The sequence below is a fragment of the Alligator sinensis genome, unplaced genomic scaffold (genome assembly GCF_000455745.1).
Source record: "Alligator sinensis unplaced genomic scaffold, ASM45574v1 scaffold154_1, whole genome shotgun sequence".
NCBI lineage: Eukaryota > Metazoa > Chordata > Crocodylia > Alligatoridae > Alligator > Alligator sinensis.
This window is the reverse complement of record NW_005842072.1, coordinates 8,985-27,694: the sequence shown is the minus strand read 5'-3', so window position 1 is coordinate 27,694 and position 18,710 is coordinate 8,985. Positions and strand designations below refer to the sequence as shown.

Sequence of the window (18,710 nt, the reverse complement as noted above, 5' to 3'; positions counted from 1 at the left end):
CCCCCCCCCCCCCCCCCCCCCCCCCCCAGGGAGGAGCTGGCACTGCAGACAGCTGGTGGGGATGTGGCTTGCCGCTCCTCATGCAAGGGTCTGGGGCTGCACCAATGGCAAGGCAACCACTAGGCATGGCTCCCCACACTGCCAGTGCATGTAGCAGCTGGGGAGGAGGACAGGGCAGGGTGCTGAAGGCCTGAGATCCCCTCCTATGCTGACATGTCACCAGAGGAGTCAGGGTGGGATGGGGACTCGGGCAGGCCACCCCTGCTGGTGGCACTTACAGGGGTGTGGCCTGGCTCCTGGGTTGCCAAAATGTAGGTCAGCTACTGCACAAAGGGCATAGACTTTGGAGCATGACCGGACTGATGATTGAAGTTGGTCACAGCCAACCTCTGTGCCCACAAGACCTTGACCATTACACAGCACTGCCACACCAACTAAGAGTTCCCTTGATCCCACATCCTGCCCAACAGGGCTTCATAAATGTTGGCGTTCAAGCATCCACCCCGCATAAACTGCCTCTACACATCAGCACAGCCCCAGAGTGCCAAAAGGTTGTGCTCCTCATCCCGGGTCCAGTTGGGGACCCTGGTTGTTGGCACAGGCATGCGCACATGGGCAGGGCCAGGTCTCAATGGGGAGGAGGGCGACAACATAGTCATCCCATGCTGGCTGTTTTGGCCCCTGTACAGCTGGCCATCCATGGATGGCTGACAGCAGTGCTAAGCACAGGGGCACAGCCAGGGACTGGGAGCCACACAGCAGAGACACTTCACCACAGGACATGCAAGTACAGGAGACAGTTGGGAGTGAGCAGTAGCAGGGAGCAGGTGCTGGTCATGTTGGCAGAGACAGCCAGGCAACAGCCCTGGGCGGGGGATCTCAGGCTGGGTAAGAGGTACGGCAAGCTGCAGCTATTTGTAACACTCACCTGTGGCCAAGCAGCAGCTCTGGAGAGGGACAGGCCAGGCAGAGCTGGCTTTTATAGCCTACAGCTGCTTTTATAGCCTATAGCTAGGGTCTGCCCCTGGGGGAGGGGAGGTGGCCAGCCCCCTAGGCCAGTCCCCTAAAGTTACTGCTGGATTGTGTCTACACATGTGTTAATGAGCTTAAATTCATATGTGTTAATGCCTAAATTCAACATTTTTAATGCACATTAAGGGTGTGCATGTGTAGATGCACGGCCTTAATGCACATTAAATTAGGATGATGCGGATTAATGCATCTCAGGTGGATGTGCCCATAGGGGTGCCTGTAAAACAGATTATAGTAATGTAACCTTTGTAAGACATCCACATACTTAGTTTCTATAGAGAGTTAAGGTAAAGCAAAAGTTGACAAAATGCCTACTGTTTAAAGCTGACCCTGTATCCAGTATTGCCTGAGTTGCCTGAAATGCTGCAGAATTGCATGCTAAAATGGGGAAGTCAAGCAAGAAATCTTGTCAGAATATGGGAAAAAGGATGCAATGTAATGTTGCTCAGGATCTATTGAGTTCCTACCATCTTAGTATCAGAATCCCTGTATTATCAGGATGGTAGTATATCAAAGAATTTCCTGCTGTCATTGTTGAAACAATGTTACATTTCAAATGCCTTCTTTAAATGAGTAAGTAACAAAAAAGTGTTATATTTTGCTGATGTAAAGCTGTGAATGCAAATGTCCTTTTGTCGCAATGATTTTCTATTTTCCTTTTTAAGGGTTAACTGGACTGGTGTATTTACTAGAATTGATTTTATGAAGGAAGCAATCTAAAGTTTCCTAGATACCCTCGCATAACTGTACTATACATAAACACTGCTTATCTGTTCTGCAGGAAGAAATACGTCCCCAGTTTGAAGCCAAGTACTCCAAGAAAGAACGGATGAACCCCATATCTGGAAAGCCAGAGCCTTATCAAGCATTTGCAGACAAATGCAGCAGACTTATTGTTTCTGCATCTGGAATATTTTTTATGGTTTGTGAGATTTAATTTCTTTACGAATTGCTTGAAATACAGTCTTATATCTTTGTTGAGAACATGGAGATGCTGGATGAGATTGTTTGGCACATGTAGGAGCTTAAGATGCTTTTGCTGAAAGGCACTGTTAGTGAGAGACCCAGATTTAAAAGTGCTCTCAGGGCTCATGGTTAGAGTCTTCAAGAGTCATTGTTATGATGCATGACAGAGATCCAGAGAAAGAAGTATTATTTTCATTGTTAATGGGAATTTACACCGTTCCCTCCAAACTAAGTGCTTTCTCCATAGTGCAAAGCTTAAAACAACAGTGATTTTTTGCCATGCTCCCAGGCTGTGATTCTTCCTGAAATGCTCACTGTACCCTCTGAACTACTGAATCTATTACATACTGGCAGCCTACCAACAACAATGTGTCTAAATCACAGTGGGTGTCATATTCTAGCCCTAGTGGGAATTATTAATGCTTTTCCAAGAGGTTTGAAAGCAGAATATAACAGCCTCAGCACCTGTGATGACACAGGTAAGTGATCTAGACTGGAAAATTTCCATTTAAATTGAATGGGAGGTTTATTTCTGGGCAGCAAAGCAGAGACTTAGGCTGGAAAGGCAGAAGGAATATTAAATCAGGAATGCTCATTATGTATGATAGATGGGCAGAGAAAGGACCAAAGGATGGGCAACAGCTTTCAATAGCTAAGTTAATGACTTCAGGTGCCGATTTTAGGAGATTTCATTTGCTCAGCGTTGCCCTCCTGATGTCCTTTCTGCTTCATAATTGACTTTCTAAATATAACAAAATGTGCACTTTTTTTCCTCCAGTTTTCTCCACTGGGTGGAGAAAGTATTTTTTCCTCCTCCTACTCCAAGCCAATCTTTAACCTGTCTTTTTTCAGAGAGAGGCCTATATTCTGTCTTTCCAAATAAAATAGTCTGGTACTGTCTCCATCCTGCACAAAAAAATCTCTGAAGTGATGCATCTGTCTTCCACAGGTGGGGAAGAGATTGGAAGGAAATCACCATTTTTATGTGAACAATCTTTCTATTGCTTTATAGTTGCGCTTCAGTAAAAAATGCATGAAAAGGGGCTCTGCTAGCATAAATTAATATACTAAAGTTTGTGAGGTAAAGCTGATTTACTGGTACATCAAAGGAAATACCAATTCCTAATGTGTAGAAGAAATGGTCAAAGACCTTACTAAGTTAAAATCAGCGTACTTTAGTCCTCTCTGGAAAGGCTTAAGTCACAAAGATCTAGGGCTGCTTGGCACCTGAATGAGAACCTCAGCACTGGATTTTAAAGCACTTTAATATATAAGCATTGAGTTTACTTTTGGTTTATTTGCATTGCATTGTAAATTATATGCATTGAGTTTACTATATGGTTTACTTTTACTGAATGTATCCATTATATAAACTCTAAATATTAATGCTAATCCCTGAATTATTGTTTAGGGATGAGCAGTCATTACCTATGGGGAAGAGGGAAGAGACAGAGGTTTCATTTTAAAATGAAAACCAGAGAATGATAATTTAATACATTGATTAGCATAACTGCCAAAGGTGATATTGTAGCTTATGCTGTGTGATTTAAATATTAAACACACTCTCTCAGCCATGGCCAAATCCCTACTCCCCATTATGAATGTTGACTGTCTACTGTGTTTTAGTGGAGGTTAAGGTCCTTAGGCCATTTAGTCTGATGTACTGTATCTCACAGGCCATTAAGTTTCACAGTTATCCCTACTGAGCTGCCAGTTGTGGGCTACATAAAAGCATTTCAGTCCTCAGGAGAATAAAATATATGCCACTGGTCAAAAATAAAAAGAAACTCAGATGTCCATGGCGCTGACAGTAGGAGGGGACTGCTCAAGTGAGATAGGCGAATCCAATCTATTTTTCTAACAAAGGAATCATTTTGAAGTCTTTAATTTTCTTGCCCTTGAAAACTGACAGGAATCAATGTCAAGCTTTCCCTCTCAGTATTCATGAATGCTTATCACCGTGATATATCTAAACTCTGTACATGCACTAAAAACAAGATGAAGCAGAAAGCCTACCTTAGAATAATAGGTATGTTTTGGTTTTGTGATACAGGTGGATTACATTGGGCTGATAAAAATATACAAAGACTGGCATAAATACCCCAAATAGGGCATTTCTAACGTCTCCAAATCTGAAATCTGTGTTCTAAAATTCTGGCCACATTTTAGTAGTCAGTTGGATTGATCATACAATGTGCCCAACTGACTTTCCTTTTTAGAGTCCGTTATTAGAGTAGCATAGGTGCTGCAACACGCAGCATTGTGGCACATCTCTATATTAGGTCCTTGGTCCCTAGATTGGGAACCATAACTCTGAGTTGGTGCCTTTCCCTATAACAGTGTTGTTAGGTAGGTAGCCAGCCGCCGTGCTGAGTGGAGAAACTGCTTGATGCTATCCAGCAGGAAACATTGAGCATAGTGGATGTGGCTTATATCCCACCCCCTGCCATAGTATAGGTTCCTTATTCATGGCATCAGCAAAATACTGACCCTCCTAGTTTTGAACTGGACAAGGTACAGAGATCAAGAGCAGCATGAATCCTGACTACCAGTACCTACTTTTAATTATAAAGTAGGCTGGAGTGTGTAAAACACACACACACCCACACACATATTTAAATCCTATGTCTAAACACTCTAGCAGGATTTGGTGTATGGGTCCTTGCCCTACTCAAGTAAATCATAGTTAATTCATCCCTTGAAAGTTGTTCTTGAAGCAAAAACAACTCAAATGTTGTTCCTGGAATAAAATCCCTGAATCTGTGAGCATTAAACACATTTCTTCATATTTTTACTGTATAGTAGTACCCCAGAATGTACTAACAAATTCTGACTTGAACAGAGGAATCCCTCAGGCAAAAGTAATGCTTTCCCATTTTATTTGTATGCATATAAAAATAGTTGTAGGTTGGGGTCAGCAAAATAGTTTTAGCTTCAATTTTTACAATGAACAGTTTTTAGTTTAATTAATATTAAAAATGAATTCACAATACCTTTTTACTGTTAGAATAATATTATTCAGGTTGCTGTGACTCCTTCTGACTGCTGACAGTCTTTTCATAGTTCTTATTAGGGCCAATTGGCTCTCTTATTGGAGCCAGTACTAAGCCCATTTATTGGAACGTACTCCCGTCCCATATACACACTTCTCCTCAAATCCTAGAGCTGTCCAGCCTCAAGCCAGTCCCAGTGTAAACCAGAACAACCTCAAGGTTGTCCTGGTTTACTTTGCCTGTCCATCCTTTCTAGTAAGCAGTGATCATCAGAGGATAGAGCTTTCTGAGCTATACTCCTTTTTCCTGTGTTCTGGATCCAGACAGGAGTTGATAAAAATGTTTCTAACAGATCTCTACTCCACATACAACTTTACTCATCAAAAGGCAGTCATCTACTAACTCAGGAAGTAGAGTGACTTTAGTGTTGCTCTGTGCCAACAGAGTATCAGTACGGGATCAGATGATCTGGCCCTATATGCTCCCACAGATTTTAAGCTTCTCTTTTTTGGGTTTCTTCATACTTGGATTATGCCATCCTTTGAGAAATCAGTTCTGTAAATAAGGATTGTGTGCAGGGTACGTAGACCCCAGGGGTACGTAGACCCCAGCCCCAGAGTGGGGCAGCATTGAGAAGCCCGAGGCGGGCATGGCGAGCCCCAAAGAGGGGGAGCTCTATAATCATACTTGGATTATGCCATCCTTTGAGAAATCAGTTCTGTAAATAAAGAATGTAAACATGACTTGATTAGCATGAAATGTCCTCAGAAAAGATTCAGTTGTATTTTCTAATTGGCTATCACAAAGTGGTCAGGTTTAACTACACACTTATGGTCTGCTAGCACACCTGGACATTCCTAATATATGTTTGGCTGCTACTGAAGACATAATAGCATAGCTAAATTATAATGTAGACTGAAGACTGAATCACCCATGTTAATTCCAAAATGTTTGACCCACCTCCCCCCATGTGACCAGTTCAAATATGATTAAAACATTAGTTAATTGCTATTTAATGCTCAGATTTTGCATGTGGTGATTTAGTGGTCTCAGCTCTAATGCAATGTTCCCACATTATAATTATAATTTTTGTTGAAAGTCCCCTCTGGGAGGATATTACCAATGAGACTAGATCCATTACCATCCCTCTGTAGCCAACACAACATATGGGAATGTTTCTAGGGATCACGTCTAGCCACTTTTGAATCCCCAGCCTGAATGACAACGTTCCCATATTCAGGTAGGTCTACAAGTGACACCCTTTGGCAGATGTCTGAAGTAATGCACAATCTCGTGCCTTTAACCACCTCTGAGGAGAACACCAGCATAAAACCTGATGCACCACTTAAACATTCAAATTTGATGCATAAGTCTCATATTGCCTGCCTACAGAGAAGTGAGTTTTCATCCAAATAAAGAAAACTTTAGAGGTCAAGAGCCAGCACCTTTCTGTGGCATAAAAAATTTGTATTTTCAAGAAATTGTTTAAATTTAGGCATTATTTTAATCAGGTAATAAAGATATTTTATGTTACAGGAAGTGGATCAGAAATTGGAGATATTATTTCTGGTAAAACTTTATTCTGAAAAACAGATTGATGTAGTTTCACACCTATCACTTGTGTTTTCAGATTGTTATAGTCTTGAGAATTTCTGGAAGAAATTCCAGTTCTGAGGAGGTCTGGGATTTCTTATTTGATTGGTTTTTTTCCTCCTCTTTAGATCTGTGTGGTGATTGCTGCTGTTTTTGGCATTGTTATTTACCGTGTTGTGACTGTCAGCACTTTTGCTGCCTTTAAGTGGGCTTTAATCAGGAATAACTCTCAGGTTGCAACTACAGGGACTGCAGTGTGCATCAACTTTTCCATCATCATGCTACTGAATGTGGTAAGTAATACTAAGTAGAACTAACTAGGATCTCAAGTAAACCACCTGCAGGCACTTGATCCATATATGTCCCAGTCTGCAGAATTCTGCATGCATTCCTGAATGAATTCCTGCCAACTTGAATAGGAATTCAGTGCACTCCACACCTAAGTGTCCACTATGTTTGTGTTATTAGCTTACATGAAAATATTTAAAAGTTATATTTTTGTAAAGGGGCATATTCATTCTAGTTCCTGGGACAGGGGATTTTGGAGGCCAGTCTTGGCAGGCAGGTGAAAATTCAAATGTGTGTCCCGGGTGCAGGGCACAAAGGCAAAGAGGCAGGAGCTGTGAAATAGGAAGCCCTAGCCACAGCAAAATTACCCAGTAATATTAATAGTTACTTCACAGGTGATTGTTAACACCTATGAAGTAAAGAACAATGGGTCGTTGATGGGCTGTTGATTCCCTGCAGCCTGCAGGAGGGGGTAGTGTCCCAGATTTCACATTGTCCCATATGGTCACCCTACTTAAATGTGCTTTAGGGAGAAGGGGAAGAGAATGTTTCTTTTTTCTTTCTAAATAAAGTGATCAAAGTCAGTTCTTGCTTATATCAGAACAGGCAATTCCACCCTACATGTGAAAACACTCTCAAAAATTTTAAACTTCATAAGGAGGGGGTAAGATTGGTTGAGTAGGTTTGAATTCATCAGTTACTTCTAGCCTTCACAAGATCACGGTTAGATGTTTTCAACTATTGCATTCTAGGAAAGGAGACTTATGGGATGGGAGGGGGAGACTGACTTTTAATTATATGTAAACTGTTTTGAACCCAGTCATTTAGTAAAGGAAAAATTTGCCTTGAAGATCCAGGTGATAAAAGTCCCAGTGAGAAAGATCAGAATGGGGAGTAGAGGGGGAAGGTGAGGGGATGAGCCTCAGTTGTTAAATATGTCTCAAGACATCTGCTTTTAGCAAGAAGATGGTTTCCGCTTCTTTCTGATGTGGATATTGCTGTTATCTCTGTCTTTGTCTCCTGGAGGTTATGTTATTGCAATACATTTTATAGAGGCTACCTGCTCAAACCCTATAGAAATTGCAGCTATTGCAAAATGTTTTGATCTACTTAGTCTGTATTGCTTCTCAAGGAAAGCATGCTATTCTTCCATGAGCTGCACTCTCTATCCAGTTGATTTCTGGCAGAAACTTAAGATATAAATTCTGAGCAATGGATTTCTAAGTGCTGGCTACTCCACAAACAATTCATAAAAATGTGCAGTCACCTGAGATATTAAAGAGAACTCTTCAAGACTTGCAGGAATTCACTTCTCTTGTGTACCCATAACTAGACTGAGTAACCTTTAGAAGAAATTGTAAGATATGTCCACCATCCCATGTTTTTTTTCTGAGGGAGAGAAGGAGAATGGTGATTAAAAGACTGGAAAGAGGGGTAGTAAGAGGCAGCAAAGGGCATTATTGAACTGGGAAGCTGTTTTGAGAACTTTTAAGGTATTTTTATGGGGGGGGAAAGAGGGGCAGTTAGGATTATGAGCTCAATCCTATTCCACATATTAGATGCCTCAATGGACTGTGGCACTTAATTGTAATCCTGTTCCACCTATCTTGAGTCCCTGAAAAAATGTTAGCAAAAGGTGAGAAGGGTCTTCCTCCTCCATACTGTTTTTTGTAACTTAGCCTAGGTTAGGAGGGTGGTGCTTTTATAAAAGCAGATATGATACCAGTTTTTCAAAGACTCAAGCAGGATGGAATAGGGTTGTACTTCGGTGTCTTTAGGTGGGATAGATTTTGGCTCTGGGGCTTTGGATTTATTTTTTTTAAAATCAGACAGGCGGAGCCGGGAATTGGGATCAGGATCATGGAGTGGTGACAGTGTGGGGCCGGAGCCCAGTGCAGAGCCATAATCCATTCCCCATGCACTCCTGCAATGGGCACCAGTTTCATGGACAGGGGCGTGCAGGAAGCAGATCACAGCTCTGCCTGGGCCCTGGCCCTGTGCTGTCACTGCCCTGTAATCCTGATCCCAGCCCCAACCCTGCCTGCCAATCCTACTCCCTGATGCAGCTTCCTGCCCACCCATGTCCCCATCCCATCTGCCTGGCTGCATGCCCTGCCCACATGGGTCCCACAGCCAGTCTCCATGAAGACTTCGGGATTGTGGGATGGTAACAGCATGGCCCTGGAGCCCAGGGAAGAGCCATGATCTGCTTCCTGCACACCCCTGCCCATGGAACCAGCACCCATCATAGGGGCACGTGGGCAACAAATCACAGCTCTGCCCCAGTCCTGGCCTTGGCCCCACATTGTCATTGCCCTGTAATCCTGATCCCAGCCCTGGTCCTGCCCACCTGTCCTGTTCCGAGACGGTGAGATTTTCAGCTTTATTGGACATAATTTGGTATAGTGCACAGTGGACAATTATTTTGGCTGAAGGGCCAGTTAGGGAGTTTTGGTGAGCTGTGGCAGGGGGTGGGGAGTGCTGACCCAGCCCATGATGGCTCACTAAAACTCCCTAAGTGGCCCTCCAACTAAAATAATTGCCCACCCCTATTTTAGAGGGAACTTAAGTTTTTTAACTTATTTTTTAGGGTAGAAACAGATGGTGCATTTGTGTTGCCATAAAAATTGTTATGGCAGAAATGCCAAGCAAATGGGCATCCCTACTTTTGGTCATGTCACATTAATGGAGCCACAAAAGGTAATAATAAATTCTGCCACTTTATTATGGCCAATTTCTATTTGTTCTGTGGCAGGAGAGTGCAGGCAGTTTGGAGCCCTGGAGCTGCCTACACTCTCCAGCTACCCCAGGCAGGTGCTCTGGGTGCTTGAGGAGCCCCATCCTGTGCACTTGTCTGACATTCCCTACTTACAGAGATGCCCCAGGCATGTCTCTGAAAGCAAGGAAAGCTTGCATCAGTCCTGGCATGGAGGTGCAGGATGTAGAGAATCCAAAGCACGGCATGCCTCCATGCCCAAACCCATTCTGACCAGCATGGAGTGCCAAGGACTGCCAGCCATGCCCCCCTAGCCATGCCCCATCCCCACTCTGGGACCCACACTTAGCCATGCTTCATGTAGAGGCATGGATCAGCACAGGTCCCAGTGTGGGGTTCCAGGAAGTGCCCAGCTCCGACACTACTCCATAACACCCCATGCCAGGACCTGCACTGGCCTGTGCCTCTTTGTAAAGCACAGGTCAGTGGGGTCCTGGCAAGGAGGCACAAAGAACCATGGGAGCTGGGAGAATCCTGGGGCCCAGTCCCTCCATGCCAGGACCCATGCTGACCAGTGCCTCTGGGTTGGCATGGGACTTGGCTCAGTTCCAGAATGGAGGCACAGAGCCCCAGGAAGTCCCTAGCGCCTGCACCACCCCATGCCTCTTGCCAGGACTCTGGCCAACCTGTGCTTCATGCAGATTTATGGGTCAGGGTAGACTGCAGCACAAGGTGGCATGAAGCCATACAGGAGCTAGGTAATCCCCAGTGCCCAGTGCTTCCCCATGGGGACCTACACAGACTTGTGCCTCTTCCTGAATCATGGGCCCTGGTGTGAGCAACGTAGGATCCCTGGTACCCTGCACGTCCTGGCCAGGACCTGTGCTGGCCCGTGCTTCAGGTGGAGGCATAAGTCAGTGTGGGTTCCTATGTAAGGCACAGGTCAGTGCAGGATCTGACATGGAGCAGCAAGGGACACAGGGAATCTCCAGGCAGGGGGACCATATTGCCCCTAGTCCCATTATCGAGCAAAGGGCCTAGTGTGGGACAAGGAGGTCATTTGTAGACATGCTGATCACATCACACAGTTTGAATCAAATTTCAATTCAAATTAAGGGTTAACAGATGATCATTGACCATCACGGCAGGAGGCACTGGCTGTACACCGTCTATACACTTGACAGCCCCTTAACAGACCCAATTTGTAGCCTTTGTGTAGGAGTGTATGCCCAGTTAGGAGGCAATAATAAGCCTCTGTAAGCACTGCTACTTTGTTGCAAACCTACTGGCAATTTATCTAAAGTACTGTTCCAGAAGCTGTAATGGGTGCAATTGGCCTGATGCTGTTGGCACATCTGACTTTGTAAAGGTTTTGTACCTGATAGCCTCTGTTGTGTTCCAAAAACCCAAATGAGTTTTTCCTGCAGGGACTGATATTTGCAGTACTTATCTACTTATCTGAGTTCCTAAGGACTATTTTTTCCTAAAAGCAAGTGCCGTATATAAATGTTAATTAATACAGTTTTAACTGCCTGTTTTGGACTGCCCTAGTTTGCATTAATTTTAATCATCATTCAATGAGGATAAATTAATTAGGACTAGAGCAAATTGTAATTTGGACTACAGATGTCCACATGTATATTGTGATGGCTATAGTCCAGATTAAACCTAGAAAAACATAATGTCTATAAAAAGCTGGAGTCATGTGCGTCTCCCAGTAAAGTGGATCAGCTGTGGTGATCATGTCCCACCACAGATGATCCGCTTTTATTTGGTGATGTGTGTTTCTGCCCTTACTTTCCACTTTGGGGAGAATAGAAAATTAATGGAGATGTCCTAAAATAACTTCTGGCACTGAAACAGTTGAATCTGCTACTAGATGTAAAATGAGAAAACTGAAGAAAGGCAGCAGAGAGATTATTAATATAAATGGAACTTGAGGTGAGAAACCACGATAGTGTTTATAGCAGTGTGGGAATCGCTGCAAGGCAGCATGAACTGCAGTCAAAGATTCTAATACAGCTTTACAGCCTGTCAAAGAATAAGCATCAGGGGAAAACTCTGAATTGCAAGTAACGTTTAGGTGGGATATTCCAAAAGCTGGAAGGATAATGCAATTAGTCACATTAATTACAAGGTTAGATGACCTTCAGGTCTAATGTGTCCCAGGTAATTATGCAGCCTGCGTTGACAGCAGTCACTAGCTTTATCTCGGATAATAAATCCTGTTAATATCAATAATACTGTGTATAGAAAATATGAATGCTGAATAAAATGTGATTGTAAGTGGAGCCCTTGGGATTAGTAGTGATGAACTGCAGCAGCAGATAATCAGATCCAAGCCCTGTTAACAGAATCTCAAACACTGTCTGACTGATCTGGGAGGAATAACAATGAAACATAATCTTGATACACAGGCATGCAGGTCATTGTGGACTTATAAAAGGACATATTCAATACTAAGATCAGTGTATAACCCACGCAGACATTTATCACGCTCCATATAGAGATGCTTTTAAAGCTGGACAAGGGATCAGTTTTTGAATTACATGAAACAAGAATTAAAATTACCACTTGAATTCAGAAAGGCAAAAAGCTCTTCTAAGGGAGGAGTGTCATTAATGGCTATGATAGTGTTTGGGAGGAGTAAAGTTTTTAGGCAGTATGTTTATAACTGACTATATTTCATTAACCTTTGGTGAAGTCAGCTGACATGAAGAACCCACAATGGATACACACAAGACCCAAACCTGAAAGGTGGTAAACTCTTCTAAGAGTTGAAGAGTATTCTCAAATCCCAACAACGTCAAAAGGAGTTGAGAATACTCATTGCCTTGCAATATCTGACCTCACAAAGTCTCTTGAGACCTAAAAATATGGTGTTTTGGTTTTAGAATAACAATGAATATTATGCATATTTGTAGTGCTGTTCAAAAGTAAATAAATGCATAAACCAAGATTTATTAATAAAATAAATTAACAATTAATTGGAGAAGTCTGAAAAGGAGTCCTAGTACCATAGGCCAGTGTCACTTTGAATTTTGAAAACTTCAATGGTTCTGAATAGCCAAATACATTTTAGTGATAATGAAGAAGAAAGGATTTTCTCTGAGCTCCCCTGCCTCCCCAGTGACCTTCTTTTCCTTGGCCAAAAAAGAGAAAAACAAAGTCTACTTTTCTTCAGATTAATTTTCTTGACAGTCAAGTTTTCCCCAGTTTCCTGTGTCTCCCCATAATTAAACAACCTTTTTCAGACCAAAGACAGTGCTAAATTTTTTATTCAAATTCATGCACTTTTTCATTTCAATATCATGGCTTTATAAACTACTTAAGCTTCCTGTACTGCACCTGTAATGGGGGAGGAAGGAGGGGAGGGAGAGGGGGACTGATGCCTCTATTTTGTAAATCACTTCTGTGGCTGAAAAATGCTAAGAACTAAATATTATTTATCTTCATATTTTGATCACATAATTGTAATGTCACAAATATTATGGGAATATCAGCGTTTAAAATGCAGTAACAGTTATTCTTCCTAAAAATATATATCAATGTTTTTAATGAGGTCTAAATGACTTGTTCACATATTAAGAGGTTTTCTCATTTGTTGCAGCTGTATGAAAAAGTTGCTCTTTTACTGACAAATTTAGGTAAGTGGTGATAAATCTGAAATTGAACAATATTGTATTGGTCAGTTTTTTGTTTGTTTATACTTCAGCTCTCACCCAGAGCTTTATTCTAAATGGGGAGAGTGAAATCCTGGCTCTCTCGAAGCCGGTGGATTTTTACCACTGGCTTCATGGAGGTCAAAATCTCACCTTGAACAATTATCTCTGTCAAATCAGAAAAAGACCACCTTGGTTAATCTAATGCAGGACTATATAGCTTCTAGATCTAGACAGCAGAGGGATGCAGGAAGCGTAGGCTAAAGGCCCAGAGGGCCACCACTCATCAGCCTCACTCCCTCACACCATGTGCACAGCCCGACTCACTCCCACTGCCCAGCATCCCGATCCCAGCTACATGTGCTCTGTGGGCAGCCAGCCCTGCCTTGCACACAGCACCCATACTCCCCTTCTCGGCTGTGCACATTATGCGGTGAGGACATCCTGCTTCCCTTCTTTGCTGAGCACAAAGTATGCAGCCCAGCACCCTCTCCTACCATGTGTGCATTATAGGCAACCTGGTCCTTTCCTGCTGTGCTGTCCTCCCCGCAGAAGCAGGGGTAGGAACCAGAAGCCAAAGGAGGAATAGAGAACCCAGTCAAAGTCCCCAGCCACCACCACTGTGAAAGCAATGGGTAGAATTGTGGTTGGGCGGGAGCCTGCAGGCCACATGTCAACTCCTCACCGGTTGGACAGCCCTGATCTAATGCATGTTATTTAGATAATATGCTGTGTTTTAAGATTACATTTTTTTCAAAAGTCATTTTGGTCTGAGTTCTGGCTTTCCATTGGCATTGACCCTGTGCTTATGAAATGCATGAATGTAATCTTTTTTATATTAGATGAAGGCTTGTGAGCTATTTTGTTTATGGTGGACTTCTTCTTGGCAGTTTTTGAAACAATCATGGGGGGAAGGGTAGCTTTAGGTAGCTAGGAAATATTGCTAGGACTGGGTTGGCTCTTTGGTAGTTCTTGTCCTGCTTGGAAGATCAGAGTCAAAATGTGATAATAGATAATTACTCCTATTCACCAAGGGCTCTGAAGTCCAGTTTGTTGCCCATGTTGCTTTTTGGGGTATATTGCTGTCGGCATTCTCATGATTCTCAGTTACGCATTTTGTGCTACATGGACCCTGTGGGTTTAGCCTTGGTTCTGTAGGAATGCCTGACTCATATTGCTGGGTGAATTGGATTAGAGCTGCCTCATCCATAGTCCCAGAAAAATGGAAGAGGCTTCATTTGTACAGAGTAGGTATATTTCACAAGATGATCTGTTTTTCCTTTGAGACATCTCAGATTGATGGTTTGCAGTTGAATGTTGAAAGTCAGTTGGCATTATTTTTGACAATGCCCTATTCAGGGAAGCCATTTATCAGATGTAATTTAGAAATGCAGTTTTCAGCAATGCAGTTGCTCTAGGATTATGCCTATATATATATTAACAACCTGGTAACAGCAATGAATGCTGTTATGACCTTGAGACCCAATTATTGAAATTCCCTTTTTTGCTGGGTTATCAGTTAGGATGATCAGTTGTTTGCAGCTTCCTCAGACTGCTTGCTCATGTGCTTAAACAGTCCTGGTCATATCCAGCTTTTCTTTGCATTCTTCACATTGTCTGCTAGTAAAGTGGTAGAATCAGCTAAAATTGACCTGATTGGTGCAAAAATCTCTGAATGAGGCTGGGAATTAGTTATATCCAAGACTTCATTTTTCTATCCCTAAATTTTTCTATCCCCTAAAATCCCAGTTTTTGTACTCTCACACGCTGCTTTAGAGGGTCCGCCCACGTGCCTGAAGTCAGTAGGCAACTGAGTTTTTGCTGCAATGACCCTAGTGGTGTGAAACCCATTGCCACCTTAAATCTGACTTCTTTATCACTCCCTGCTTCAAAAAAACCCTTAAAACTCCCATTATTATTATTTAAGAAATGTCTCTAAATTACTACAGCTGTAGAACTGTTTTGTTAGTGTTTTGATTTACTCATTTGTCTGGAATGTTGTTGCCATTAGGTCATTTTTTGTGTTCATTAGAAATTGTTCTGGGATGGTTGTGCAGCACGTGAGGTGTTTTCATAGGGGTTGCTTTAGAAATATTACTATTGCTGCTGCCACCGAGAGTACTCCTGTTGAAATCAGTGGGGCTACTCTCACTACTAGGCACCTTGCCCACTGGTAAGAGTTCATAAGATTGGGCCATGTGTGTAGCATAGCACAAGTGCTGAAGCACTGTTCTAAATATAGTTTTGACAATAGATCAAAATGGAAGTAAAGACTACTTCTCACTTTCCCATTTTCCTTTCTTAGTCACCTGTTTCAAAACATCTTGTCTAAGTCCTAGATTGCAAAATCTCTGGGGCATGGATTGCATTTTTATTAGTAGCTTGTACAGTGGTAACTTTTTTTAGTCCCTATGTAGATTCCTTCAGTGCCATCACATTAAAAATAATATATTTTTTTAAAGCCATGAAGAAAGTGTTTATTTCAGGTCAGTGTGAAGTCTGTGTGAAGCTGGGGGTTTTCAGGCTGCGTATTTAGGTACATTCTACAAATCTAATTCTGCCAAACTGCAGAAATGGAAACAGCAGAAAAGACCAAACCTTTGCAGGATTCTGGGTGACATGTACTCTGCATCTCAATAAAGGAAACTGAATGTGCTTATTACCTCTAGCCAACTGGCAAATCATCTCCTGTGAAGTTGCCTGGCCAGAGATAAAATATCAAACAAAATATGTAAGAGTTTTTACAAGCCACCTCACTGTGGGTTACTTTTAGCTGTCAGTTTATAAACAGAGATCAGGAGACAAAATTACAAATACACTACCAACTCTGAAAGGTGCCTGCAGTCTCTCAGCCCAGTAAAGCTGTTAATATAATTAAAACCTCTCAAAAGTCTGGTCTCTTTATTCACAGAGCAGCCTCGTACTGAGTCTGAGTGGGAGAACAGCTTCACTTTGAAAATGTTTCTTTTCCAGTTTGTCAATCTGAACAGCTCTACCTTTTATATAGCATTCTTCCTTGGAAGGTAAGAATTAATACTGGTTAGCTCTTTGTGCTTGGAGCAAAGAAGAAATATGATATTGCCATTAATAAAACAAAATGGGGACATATGATCATACTTGGCCAAATGCAAATCCATCTTCATAAAGCAGAAAAAGGTTAAATTTCGATTTTCTTTTTAAAAGGTTAGAAACAGAATATTCAGTTCATCCCATAACATCACATTCTGTTAACGCTAACTCCTAAAAAGTTCACTGCAGAGATGGATATATTTTGCTGATAAGCTATTTGCAGGTCACTTTGCCCTGGTTTTTACTTGTATAATGTTTACAGATAAGAGAAAAACCTAATACGTTATCCTTGCTTTTCTATTCCCTGAATAATATATAACTTTTGCTTCACTTGATCTACAATTTGGCCAGCTTTCAGCAAATCAAAAACTAGTGTAAGTGATGGCATTTGTTTTTTCTGCACACAATAAGGGAAATGTTTGCATGGCTCCTGTTTGTTTTCCATACAAAATGGATAGGGATCTGAGTAGATATGGATTATCCATTAGTATGAGTTGTTTACATCCAGAAACTTGCAGGAAGGTATCGTAGGCCTTCATGAAAAATGTGCTCTCCTGGTAAAAACTTATGTTGTCACTGGATTCCCAAGAAGTGTGATGCCAAACAGAAGCATAACTAGACAGTCCTGTGTCCTGGGTAGCAGTAGTGCATGGAGCAATGACTGCAACCAGGCTGCTGGCAACATCAGTGTGGCCAGGTCAGCAATAGTGTTGGCTGCATTTTTTGAGCTCCTGCCTAAGTCAGCATCTAGGGCTGATGCCTTGGTCACCCTTCCCTGTCCCCCTGGCCCCTTCCTTATTTATGCTACTGATGAAATTTGTCACTTTAGTGTAAGGGAGTGGACCAGACAGTGGTTTGTATCTCATGCTGTCTTTCCAGACAGCAATAATGCTTTCAGGAGCTTCTGAACCCTAATTTTACTCCGTGTTGGTAGTTTGCTTTCTCTAGATGCTGATTGTCAACAGAATAATATCATGTGTTAGAAAATCAACAGCTACATAAAACTACAGTGAAAATTTGCTTGGCTTTTAATATGTATTGTGTTCAGAATCCTTCACATCTTTCTGCATAATGACTTCTTTGATACTTAAATAAATCCTGTTTGGGGATGATAGAGTTAAAATGGCTCTGCTGAACTCTTTTCCTAATATGGTGATCACAGACCTTATGTAAAATAGCTGATATGTGCTTTTTCTGTTGAAGATTCACAGGACACCCTGGTGCCTACTTGAGGCTGATAAACAAGTGGAGACTGGAGGAGGTGAGTATTTTATAACTATTATACTGTTCAGAGCAAATTCACTGATGCACCACCTCTCTCACATGACCAAATAGCAAGGGCAGACTTTGAGTAATTTGAATATATTCCTCGGTTCCCATTTGCTCTTTAACTCAAACCCATGGGCACAATTCCTAAACACCTGATTCAAAAACATTTTCATATTGACAATAGTAGCTTTTTTAATGCTCAGCTATTAGGTTCTGTTTATTATATTTGGCTGACGGTAACAAGTAGCCTAGGTTGGATTTATTTTTTTAATTAAAAGAATGATGTTATCCTTGTGAACCAAATTCAGATATGAATTTTGTGATTTTCTCATTCTAATCTCTTTATAATCAGATTTTGTAGTCTTCCTGGTTAGGGTCCTCAAATTTTAGAATGAACAAATCAATTTGAAAATCACGCAAAACAATTAAATGAGCTTCCCGGTTGGTCTGATAGAATGGCCTTTAACAATTACAACATCTGAAGAATTGGATGAGCAATAAAATATTCATTTCAGAAATTGCTCAGGTGTCAGTCATGTTCTTGCAAATCTATTCATCATTCAAAACCAGCTGACAAATATTGTAAATAAACAATTGGCAGCCTCTGCATGACTCACAAAGCATCTAATGTTGATATTTGGATGCTGAAGTCCAATGGTTTTGTTCCTGTTTTTGGATTGAGTTACCAAAACGTTTTCACTAATGACTGAGCAGCAAACAGAGAATGATGAGTTGCATGCTGCCAGAAAACACTGATGCTTCCTTATTCATAATCCTTGCATAACTACTAGAGGGCTTCTAAATATTTGTGGCTAGCAAATATCAAAATCTGCACAGAATGCCCTTAGCCCTGCTTTAGTTAATAGCCTGGTGAGTAGGGCATTACCCTCTGAAATAGAAGATGCAGGTTCAAATCCCCTCAGGGTAAAGTGGGCTTAGAATCCAGGTATCCCATTTTCTGAGCAAGTGTCTTAAGCCATGTGTAGCTGGAACAAGAGGCGTGTGTACAGCACTTTAAATTGGGTTAAATCAGGGGTGTCCAACCTTTTTGAATGTGGGGCCGGATCACAAACTTTTTATCACTCAGTGGGCTGGCAAGCCATATTCAAAGACCTCACAGGC

General features: G+C 41.9%; 1 protein-coding gene across 1 annotated transcript in view; it reads left to right on the top strand.

Moving 5' to 3' along the window:
- The window catches only part of ANO4 (anoctamin 4), a 377,211-nt gene that overhangs the window by 352,537 nt on the left and 5,964 nt on the right, over positions 1–18,710 (top strand). The window contains exons 18-22 of the mRNA XM_025204196.1: positions 1,814–1,954; positions 6,713–6,877; positions 13,199–13,235; positions 16,162–16,273; positions 17,523–17,580. Of these exons, the coding sequence (XP_025059981.1) occupies positions 1,814–1,954; positions 6,713–6,877; positions 13,199–13,235; positions 16,162–16,273; positions 17,523–17,580 (513 nt within the window). The remainder of the gene's footprint in view (positions 1–1,813; positions 1,955–6,712; positions 6,878–13,198; positions 13,236–16,161; positions 16,274–17,522; positions 17,581–18,710) is intronic.